Genomic DNA, 12,265 nt, shown 5'->3' with positions numbered 1-12,265 from the left:
CTGGCCAGGATTTCCCACACCCACTCAAACACACATACAAAGTAATTACATACACACACCGCAATGCTGTTCCCTCTCGACAGTCCAACTCCGAACCCTGAAGTGATTTTGGAGTAGAGTGGCAAAACTGCTTCAAACTTAACAGAGAAACACACAGCCATTCTCCAGCTGTTGGCGAGGCAATGTCATCTTATTTGAAAAAAAGTTAATGAGTAATATTAGATAGGAAAGTATGTTGTGTTCCAGCATGTTTCTGTGTGTACTGCCTGAATCAACTGAAACCACAAATTCATAATTACCCAAACTTTCCCTTTGACAACTTTGGTATGGCAACTGCACCGCCCGCAACCCTCTCCAGAGGGTGGTGCGGTCTGCCAAAAGCATCACCGGGGGCACACTGAACATAAGATTCAACAACAGACAAAATGAACAAATTCCACGGACATGTGACTAACAGAAATGGAATAATGTGTCCCTGAACAAAAGGAGGGTCCAAATCAAAAGTAAGTCAGTATGGCCACCAGCTGCATTAAGTACTGCAGTGCATCTTCTCCTCATGGGCTGCACCAGATTTGCCAGTTCTTGCTGTGAGATGTTACCCCACTCTTCTACCATGTCACCTGCAAGTTCCCGGACATTTCTGGGGAGAATGGCCCTCATCCTCCGATCCAACAGGTCCTAGACGTGCTAAAAGGGATTGAGATCCGGGCTCTTCGCTGGCCATGACAGAACACTGACTTTCCTGTCTTGCAGGAAATCACACACAGAACGAGCAGTATGGCTGGTGGCATTGTCATGCTGGAGGGTCATATCAGGATGAGCCTGCAGGAAGGGAACCACATGAGGGAGGAAGATGTCATCCCTGTAACGCACAGCGTTGAGATTGCCTGCAATGACAACAAGCTCAGTCCGATGATGCTGTGAAACACCACCCCAGACCATGACGGACACACCACCTCCAAATCGATCCTGCTCCAGAGTACAGGCCTCGGTGTAACGCTCATTCCTTCAATGATAAGCGCGAATCTGACCATCACCCCTGGTGAGACAAAACCGCGACTCAGTGAAGAGCACTTTTTATTTCCAGTCCTGTCTGGTCCAGCGACAGTGGGTTTGTGCTCATAGGCGACATTGTTGCCAGTGATGTCTGGTGAGAACCTGCCTTACAACAGGCCTACAAGCCCTCAGTCCAGCCTCTCTCAGCCTATTGCGGACAGTCTGAGCACTGATGGAGGGATTGTGCATTCCTGGTGTAACTCGGGCAGTTGTTGTTGCCATCCTGTACCTGTCCTGTAGGTGTGATGTTCGGAGGTACCGATCCTGTGAAGGTGTTACACATGGTCTGCCACTGCAAGTTGGATAAGCTATCCGTCCTGTCGATATAGGACTTGTTTTACTGTGGCTGTAGATACTTTTGTACCTGTTTCCTAAGCATCTTCACAAGGTCCTTTGCTGTTGTCCTGCGATTGATTTGCACTTTTCAAACCAAAGTACGTTAATCTCTAGGATCCAGAACGCGTCTCCTTCCGGAGCGGTATGACAGCTGCGTGGTCCCATGGTGTTTATACTTGCATACTATTGTTTGTACAGATGAACGTGGTATCTTCAAGTGTTTGGGAATTGCTCCCAAGGATGAACCCGACTTGTGGAGGTCTACAATTTTTTTTCTGAGGTCTTGGCTGATTTCTTTTGATTTTCCCATGATCTCAAGCTAAGAGGCACTGAGTTTGAAGGTAGGCCTTAAAATACATCCACAGGTACACCTCCAATTGACTCAAATGATGTCAATTAGCCTATCAGAAGCTTCTAAAGCCATGACATCATTTTCTGGAATGTTCCAAGCTGTTTAAAGGCACAGTCAACAAAGTTGAAAAGTGTATGTACACTTCTGACCCACTGGATTTGTGATACAGTGAAATCTGTAAACAATTATTGGAAAAATTACTTGTCATGCACAAAGTAGATTTGCCAAAACTAAGATTTGTGGAGTGGTTGAAAAACGAGTTAATGACACCAACCCACATGTATAAGAACTTCCGACTGAAAACAGAAATCTTGCTTGTTTGTAGGTGACCAAATACTTATTTTCCACCATAATTTGCAAATAAATTCATTTTGTCTGTCAGAGTTGAAGTGTACCTATGATGAAAATTACAAGCCTCTCTCATCTTTTTAAGTGGGAGAACATGCACAATTGGTGGCTGACTAAATACTTTTTTGCCCCACTGTATATGTAGTTATACTCCCGACTCCTACATTGCGCATCCTAATATTTATATCTTTCTTAATTCCATTATTTTTAGACCTGTGTGCATTGTTGTGAATTGTAAGATATTACTGGACTGTTGGATCTAGGAACACAAACATTTCGCTACACCCCCATTAACATCTGCTAAATATGTGTATGTGACCAATACCATTTTAATGGATTGGAATTGACAAACCACCTCTTCTCACAGTGCGTGGGCTGAACAATATGGAATAACTCCAAAGCTTGACCACCCGAAGTCCTAGTGGGCGTCACAAAAGTCACCTACCCATATTATACTTATACTGAGCCATTTACTTCATGTTCATTATGTTGTTGCAGGTTCCTTCTTGACAATGCAAGTAAGCATTTAGTTGGACGGTGTATACCAAGGTTCCCCAACTCGCATGCCAAATTTGGCCCGAGGGTGTTTTTTTTGTTGAGCAAATCATTTTAATGTTTTATGGTTGCACATTCAGTGTAAGGCTGTAAAAACACCAGAAAAATCAACTCCAAGTGATTTTTAATTTTGGAAATCTGTTCCCAAGAATTCCCACGCATAAGAGCGACACGTGCTCATATACAAATATAAGCATGGTTTGAAATTATGTTTTATTCAAATATTCTGTTTGGGATTCTTGCGATCAATTTGCAGTCTACAAATTAAATTGTGCTTATGTTCCCCCCCCCAACGGTCCACTCAAGAAAACATATCGGCCTGCGCCTGAATTTAGTTGATAATCCGTGGTGTATACCATGTGTATCCTGTACATACAACTAGTAAAATTAAACTTAAATTAGGCTGTTATGGTGTCTGGTCATTTAGAGATTTGCATTGGTAGGCGTACCCCCTCTTTGGCTGTGTTTACACAAGGAGCCCAATTCTGATATTTTGTCCAATTATTGGCAAAAGATCTGATCTGATTGGTCAAGACCAATAATTGGGCAAAAGATCAGAACTGGGCTGCCTGTGTAAACGCAGATTTTGAATCCCTGATGTTACTTTAATGATGCATGTGACTGGTGAACTATGCTCACACAACTGGAGCTAGGCCAGCTATAGTTGCTACCCAATCAGGTCCTTGAAAAGCAAACGCATCTGTGGACAGAGAGGCCTAGTATAATCTATCACATTTAGCTGATTTTGTTTATTAGATAAGAGATCTTAAACTTCAACGGTATAATTTTAACCCAGGTTAAGGGGCAGCAACCGGAAGGTTGCTGGATCAAATCCCTGAGCTGACAAAGTACAAATCTGTCCTTCTGCCACTGAGCAAGGCAGTTAACCCACTGTTCCTCAGTAGGCCGTCATTGTAAATAAGAATTTGTTCTTAACTGACTAGCCTAGTTAAATAAAAGGTTAAATAAACAGACATACCATAATCTAAGGACTCATTAGCAAACATATTAGCTTGTACTAGCTATTGGTTGAAATTATTTGTAATAATTACAGTTGAAGTCAGAAGTTTACATACACTTAGGATGGAGTCATTAAAACTTGTTTTTCAACCACTCCAAAAATGTCATGTTAACAAACTATAGTTTTGGCAAGTCGGTTAGGACATCTACTTTGGACAAGTAACCTAGGACAAGTAACTTTCCCAATAATTGTTTACAGACAGATTATTGCACTTATAGTTCACTGTATCACAATTCCAGTGGGTCAGAAGTTTACATACACTAAGTTGACTGTGCCTTTAAACAGCATGGAAAATTCCAGAAAATGTCATGGCTTAGCAAGGAAAATGATGTAATGGCTCAGCAAGGAAGAAGCCACTGCTCCAAATCCGCCATAAAAAAAAGTCAGACAACGGTTTGCAACTGCGCATGGGGACAAATATTGTACTTTTTGGAGAAATGTCATCTGGTCTGACGAAACAAAAATAGAACTGTTTGGCCATAATGACCATCGTTATGTTTGGAGGAAATAGGGGGAAGGCTTGCAAGCCGGAGAACACCATCCCAACCGTGAAGCACGGGGGTGGCAGCATCATGTTGTGGGGGTGCTTTGCTGCAGGAGGGACTGGTGCACTTCATAAAATAGATGGCATCATGAGGCAGGAAAATTATGTGGATATATTGAAGCAACATCTCAAGACATCAGTCAGGAAGTTAAAGCTTGGGTCGCAAGTGGGTCTTCCAAATGGACAATGACCCCAAGCATACTTCCAAAGTTGGGGCAAAATGGCTTAAGGAAAGCAAAGTCAAGGTATTGGAGTGGCCATCACAAAGCCCTAACCTCAATCCCATAGAAAATTTGTGGGTAGAACTGAAAAAGCGTGTGCAAGCAAGGAGGCCTACAAACCTGACTCAGTTACACCAGCTCTGTCAGGAGGAATGGGCCAAAATTCACCCAACTTATTGTGGGAAGTCTGCGGAAGTCTACCCGAAACGTTTGACCCAAGTTAAAAAATTTTAAGGCAATGCTACCAAATACTAATTGAGTGTATGTAAACTTCTGACCCACTGGGAATGTGATGAAAGAAATAAAAGCTGAAATAAATCACTCTACTATTATTTCACATTCTTAAAATGAAGTGGTGATCCTAACTGACCTAGGACAGGGGACTTTAACTAGGATTAAATGTCAGGAATTGTGAAAAACAGAGTTTAAATGTATTTGGCTAAGGTGTATGTAAACTTCGACTTCAACTGTACATCTACATCCACACCTTGATATGTAATAACACATACAATATAAGACAGAATCAACAGCTCTCATTAATCATGTATGGATAATTAGTAAAGGAATTGCATTTGCATTCAGGAAATGTAAGCTTCATTATAACTTGTCATGTGCACTGACAACAAATACATCTTCATTTTGAAAACTGAACAAGTCATATTGTTTTGTAACTAATGAAAGGATTAGTCTGCCAATTAATCTGAAAGGGATTCTCTATTTAGTAGCTTCAGATGTCAAACTCAGCCATATATAATGTTTACTTACGACTAGTCTTGACACAAAACATCCAAAATATCCAATAAGTCATAGAAATGAGAAGGATTTATGGTCATTAACCTTCAGTATGAAAAACTTGCTCTTCCAATACATTTATTGTTAATCCAGTTACATGTTGCAGCTGGCATCGGTCAATTCCAACAAAACAAGGAACATCAGACAAAGGGAAGATTTAAAACAGTCATTGCCATTCGGCTGCATGCATAAACCACGTGACTTATTACGGGTGGAGATGGCTGTGAATAACAGTTGACTAAATAAAACAGACAGAAGGACAGGCATTGAGGCACACACAGGTTGATTTTATCTTGGTAAATGAGGCCTCGGGACAAGAAATAGCTATGGAAAAGATTACTTAAAGTTGGTTATTGATTTAATAACATTTTCACTGTAGTGTTGTATGCGCCATTCACACGTGGCTCCTGAGTTCGTGACCAGTAAGTCAATAAACAACAGGTTCCATTTACAAAATTGGGTTTGAGGTTTAACAATGTTATGTTTGTCCCTTGCGAGGTCACACTTCCTCTAAAATGTAGGTGTAGGGCCTAATGTGATTAAAGGTGTTGCCGTGCCAACACGTTCCCTCTCCGTTTCTCCCTTTCTTTACAAAACCACCTAGGGCTGACTTTTAAGTGGTGTTGTATCCATTTTAAATCTGGGTTAAATTTAGAGGCTTATCTCCCCCTTTACTGTTCTCCCCCATTGTCTTATCAGCTTGGAGAGTTCCACTTGTCTGTTTGGTTTTTGGATTTCTGTCAGCGCTCCTATCTGACAGAACCTCATTGACAGACTTAAAAGATCCATTCCTTACTGGGATCTACTGTAGATGCACTGGAATTCTGCAGCTGCAAGCAAACACTGACAAAAGATTGCGTAGAAACAACGTTATCCTCTGTTGGGCACTTCTTGGAGTTCATGTTACCATGATAAAATGAACATGTCAGTTGCATATACAGTACAAAAAAATGAGAGCTTGTTCTCAACTGGCCAACCTGGTTAAATAAAGCTGAAATCATTTATTTTTAAACAGTACAGTGCCTGGTAAGTCTACACAGCTCTACATTTTCAATGAAAAAATATATTCAACCTTTAAAATAATAAAAAACTAAGTTGATGTCTTGATTGTGTGTGGTGGCAGCACCTTGATTGTGTGCCTTTGGCAGCAATGGCGAAGGTGCATGAAGATGTCGGAAATCAGATATGACGTCATTGTTTTAGTGCTATCCAATGGTTGGTTCAATGCGCCAATAATTCTTCACAATTGACTTTTGTGCTTTGCTGGCATCTTAGAGGTAAAAGTGGGACAATGTATACTGTGCTAATGACGATACAAAACAAATGTTAGAGCAATGTACAATACGGTGAACTTAGCAAACGAGGCATTTGTGGTAAAGTGCATGGACGTCGCCATTGTTATGCACCTCCATTTCACTGGAAATCATTTTGAATACGATTCTAACTCTTAGGCCAATTTACTGAGTTTGAGCATTTTTGACAAAAACAATGGATATGTTGTCCTAAGAGTTAGTAGAATCATCTTCAAAATGATATAAAATTATACTTTTCTTTCACTTAAAAAATGTAGGAAAAAGTAGGAAAAATAATATAATTTTAATCCAGGCAGGAAAATGTGACAACTGTGCAAGGGGTGTGTAGACTTTCACTTGGCATTGTAATAGGTCCGAACTGAGCTGTGCCAATTTTCACCCTGATAGCTTGATATAAACACTTGCTTGAAAACTAGTTACAGATTTATCATGTGGTTGTTATCAACCCATAGTTTCATGCACACAACTGACCTTAGAAGGATAGAAAAATACATATGCATGCACACGTACACACACATTCCCACCTTTGTCGTCTTCATTTATTCTTCTTGCAGTGCTAACCTGACTTTTCTCTCTCACACAGCCATTCTAATCATTTCTATGACAACAAGGCATATGAAGCTACTAATCAAAGCCATCAATGACAGGTTTGAAGTCGACACATCTTTCAGAGAACGGTACCAAAGTCCCACCTTTAAATGTTATTCCATTAACACTTTGGCAGAGGATACCAATCCTGTCTCTGATGGTACTTTCTGAAGTCAAATGGTAGACTAGAGGAATAGGCGGGCACGCCGAGGGCTTTGATGGAAAAAGTATTGGGTGATTACACTGGGTTTGATTACATTGGCTGGCTGCATGTCTGTCTGGGCAGCTTCCTGGTGCCTGAGAGGCAGAGGGGGAGAGAGAAGATTAGAAGCAGAATGAGAGGGAAAACGAGTGAGAGAATAAGAGGGTGAGGAAGAAAGAAGGATATCTAAAAAGAGAGAAAGATGCAGAGAGAAACCAAGACAGAATTAGGATAGAAGAAGGGATGAAGATAACAGAAAGAGTGCGAAAGAGAAAGCTCAATATGAGAGCTGACGGCTGTGCGCCGTGTGTTAATTTATTAGCCTTTCCTGCCGGCTCACCTGCTCCCTCGCCTCCCCTCACCTGTTCGCTCCGAGCACTAACGAGAGACGACAGGGGTGGCCCTTACGGCCCAACGCCAGGATGTGATCATTAGAGATGGAGGGGAGAAATGTCAAACTATCTACTCACACACACACACACACACACACACACACACACGCCTGCTGTCGCTCTTCACCAGGGGGTTGCCACCCTCTCAAAGCAACTGCCGTCCTCCACCTGCACACCTGAGCAATCTCATCCCTCTGTTTCTACATTCTCTCTTTCTCCTTGTCTTTCTTTTACTCCACTGTCCTTTTCACTATCCCTCAATACATATTTGGTTTATGTCAAATATTTTAGCTTCTTTATTGAGATCCCTGTGTGGCTCTAGATCATTGCTGAGACATGCCAGAGGTACCTCATAGATACTAAAGGTATTTCACTCTTCATACAGCTTGTGCGAAACACTCCAAAAATAGACTTGCATATTAAACAAATGTCTCATGAATGTGTGAATATAGAGGGAAGGAAAGCATATGAGTGGAAGAGAGCGACGTGACATTTCAAAATGTCTTTATTCTTTTGGAACTTCTGTGAGTGCAATGTTTACTGTTAATTTTTATTGTTTATTTCACTTTTGTCTACTTCACTTGCTTTGGCAATATTAACGTATGTTTCCCATGCCAATAAAGCTCTTGAATTGAATTGAGAGAGAGAAAGGGGAAAACTTAAAGGCAGTCAAACTAATCAAACATATAATAGAATGTACAAACATTCCCTCACACCCTCACCAAATCAGATTATGGTCACCCAGACCGATCTCTGCCCATTGCAAACACATAAAAGGCCTCAGTTCAACACAATGATGCAGGGTTGCCAGATCAATAGCTGGGAGAGCCTAATCAATGGGTCTTCATGCAGAGCATGGATCCAGCGAGAGGCATCCATAAATCTCTCTCAAATATCCATAAATATATGAGAAACAGATTTCAGCTTTAGATATGTCTTTCCTGAAAGAGGATGTTTAACATCTCGCTCGCTCACTCAGAGTACTGTCTTTTATACAGGCAAGGCCAAGGTGCACAATCACAGGGGTCAAGAGTCCATCAGCCATGAGATTGTGCTAAGAAGGATACCCCAATACATCGTTCAAGGATCATCTCCTCTCCATCTACTAACCATTAATGGACGATAAAACTGTTCCAAGACCTGCTCTAACAAGCACTGTGTTATCTGCTAAGTGACCAGCAAAAATGGCATTGGTGAATAGCATAAAAGGAACAATGGGCCAGAAGGTTGCTATGGAGATGAGCCAATTGTCTGTTGTCTGCAGGTCTCATTATTGTGGGAACACCATTAGCTTCTATAGACATTAGGACTGACAAGAACAGACCTTAATCAAATTTACGGGAGGAATCAGGTCTAATTGAGTTCTTCACACAGCACATTATCTTAATGGGTGGCAATGTAATAATGAACAACACATTAGCACACATTTTTTTTGCAATAATTCTGAGGACAAACGTTCTATTCATCAACAAGCTAGGAAGTGGGATTGAAGTCATTTAATGGTTCCTGTGATTAGCCTCCCATTTTCAAGTCAAAAGAAGCTGCTCTACTCCCAGTACGAGTAACAATGGCATTTATTTCAAAATACGCCTTCAGATGAATAAGCCTAAATGGTTTACAGAGGACAGTAACCACTGATCACACCAACATACGCTTACTAGTTACAGCCACGCTTAACTACTAATTGGTGCCATGGAAGACCACCTGGAAAAAGGTGAAGGGGAGGGAAGACACCCTTGCCTTAGTTGACAAGGCCATGGTGAGGGAGAGCACGCGGATTAAAAAGTCTCATCAGCCAATGACCTTTAAGATACGCATTCAAAGAGATCTGTGATTAGCTGGAGCCACCTGAGTTAAGGAAAGTGATCAAGGAAAGGACATTAGGATTCACGGTTTCTGTTCCAATATCCCCACTAGTATACCACATTGGGCATATTGCATCTTGATTATACAATGTATCCTAACATGAACAGTTTTGTGGTTACCTAGGGAGCACTTCAAACAATCTAGAAATTGATAACAATTAAATGTTATGTAGTGGGCAAAAAGTGTGTGGGCGTGTGTTTGTATGTACACATGTACACATATGTGTATGTGATCCAATTCAATTCTCACCTGACAGGCGTTGTACAGCAGCTGGTGCTCAAACTTCTTGATGCCCAAAATCAGCTGGAACATCTCATACAGCTGCTCCTTACTGAGTATCAACTCGGACACGGCACTGAGGTGCATCCTCTGGGGCTGGCGCCGCAGGTCCTCATCCCCCCTGTAGATGGCGTCGTACTTGGCAATCCAGGAGCTCAGCACTGTCTCTTTGCTCAGGCCGTCGATCTCGGGCAAGCTGCGCACCCGGCGCTCAATGTTCTTCTTGAAGACGTCGCGGAAGTCGCAGGCCGAGCAGCCGCCACTCTGCACCATCCTGGACACCCGCTCACTGTTCAGAAAACCCTGCACAGGAGGAAACCAGGGAGCGTAAGGATCCAGAAGTAAGCTAGACTAATGTAGCGCTGCTAAGTTAATGTAGCTATTTAACCCTTTACACTGGTACCCGTATACGGGCTGAAAACGGCAGAGTTGGGCACTGATAAATGCCTAAATTGGAACACAGTGGTTGTACAGTAGCATGCTATACTTGATGTCAGAACTCTGGGTCTGCACTTCACAGTGCTGTATGGGTTTTGACTAACAGCCGTTCTGAACTTGAGCGCGACAAGCAGTTGCTCCCATCCATCACGCTAATTGGGAAACTTTTGCTGCTTTTTTTAATGTCTAAGTGAGGGAAATGCTGTAAATGAAGAGGACTCCATGTATTTTGAAAGATGAGATGTTAAGGATTGTAACACCGTTTTGAGTCTAAATGTGCACTTTACATTTCCATATCATTTAACTCATGTCATAGTGTCAACGTTTATTTTATGATCACCATGTTTGATGTACAAGATAACATGTCGTCATACTCTGGGTTATTCTGAACAGAATGAGCCTGTTTTTCCATTGTGAAGAAAATTTGCTGCTGCACACGCACCTGAACACACTCATGACCCCGTTCTATGCGCACCAAAATTATGATCCATTTCCCTGAATTGCATTGTGAAAGCCTAAACACCCTTAACTTAGCTAGTCATGTTGGCAATAGAATAGGCTTTCAAATGATGCCCACCTAACCCAGATTGCGATTTATAATGGACCATTTTTGGATTGCATAAACAACAACAATAATTGTGTGATGGCAGGGATGCAGGTTTGTGTTCCAAACAAAATAATTACAAGTGTGTTCGCTCTAGTTCCTCAATGGCACCACTAGCAGAACAAAAAAAGCACTTTATAGTTGAAGGCTCTTCTTTGAGTCATAAAAATGAATTGAAATGACTTAGGAACTGTGTACACTTTGGAGAGGTGTGTGACCACTTGGAGACACCAGTTAGTCCTCGCACTCAAACGCTTGTCATTTTTATTGTCTTATGTTGCACAAACAGCACATTTTCCAGGAATATTCATATCATATTACTAATGTATCCTGGGTATTTTCAGTACACTAAATGTAAAATGCAAAAAATCAACAATGTAAAGTTTGGACTCCATCTTGTGATGAACTGTTGTGGCCTCAACTTTGGTCTAATAATTTTCCCATAATCTCGTAACTGTTCCCTTTCAATTACTACCATGGTTATGCATATGCTTTTCATATTGCTTCTGTACGAAACATTTCAATTTAGCCCTATCAATATATAGGCAAATTTGTTGCCATTGTTGCACTTTGTTATAGTCCCTGATAACCTTACCAATGGCCATTACTCCAATGGTGCATGACACCAGAGTGTGACCTCCACTGTTCCCCGGGCGCCTAAGACGTGGATCTCAGCAACTCTTTGATTCAGAGGGGTTGGGTTAAATGCGGAAGACATTTCAGTTAAATCAATTCAGTTCTACAACTGACTAGGTATCCCCCTTTCCGTGTTGCATTTCTGAGAAAAAGTATTTTCTTACATCCCACTATGTACATGAGATACAAACATGAAAATAATACATGTTGATATACAATACAAAAATAACTTAATATGGAACATAAGTAGATCAAGAAATGAAACAACAAAACCGTGTAGGTTGATTTAGCTCAGGGTAATCTCCTTACATAGGCTCCAGTGGTATTAAACATGCAGGTTTTATGTCCAGCTCAGGGCAGGCAGAAGATGTTTCTTCCTCAGGGCTTTACCTGCAGACTCACTCGGATTCTGTCTGCTGGTAGTCATGACGCCTGGGAGGGGAGGATGAAGTTCACATGAAGTTCATGTTTTAAGGCTCACTCAAGGGTCTCGTCTGGATGTAGCCATTAGGGGAGGCTAATCTGTATTTGTATTTATCATGGAACCCCATCAGCTGCTGCCAAGGCGGGTTATACTGGCCTCTCTGCTTCAGAGAAGCTCCTGACTCTTCACATGGTGTGTGAGTGATATAACCCAGGCCCTGTGTGTCCCCAAGCGCTCTCATTTGGTAAGTTCTGCAACCGTAAAAGCCTTAGGTTCATGCATGTTAACATCAGAAGCC

General features: G+C 41.6%; 1 protein-coding gene across 9 annotated transcripts in view; it reads right to left on the bottom strand.

The window, feature by feature from the left end:
* cadps2 (Ca++-dependent secretion activator 2) overlaps positions 1 to 12,265 on the bottom strand; it is a 268,064-nt gene that overhangs the window by 180,096 nt on the left and 75,703 nt on the right. For all 9 annotated transcript variants that reach the window (XM_036969262.1, XM_036969263.1, XM_036969265.1 and 6 more), the window contains exon 3: positions 9,836 to 10,168. In XM_036969262.1, coding sequence (XP_036825157.1) covers positions 9,836 to 10,168 — 333 coding nt within the window. The remainder of the gene's footprint in view (positions 1 to 9,835; positions 10,169 to 12,265) is intronic.

This window comes from Oncorhynchus mykiss, chromosome 30 (assembly GCF_013265735.2).
Source record: "Oncorhynchus mykiss isolate Arlee chromosome 30, USDA_OmykA_1.1, whole genome shotgun sequence".
NCBI classification, from domain to species: Eukaryota; Metazoa; Chordata; class Actinopteri; order Salmoniformes; family Salmonidae; genus Oncorhynchus; species Oncorhynchus mykiss.
Note: the sequence above shows the minus strand (reverse complement) of the source record. Positions and strands in the feature narration are given on the sequence as shown.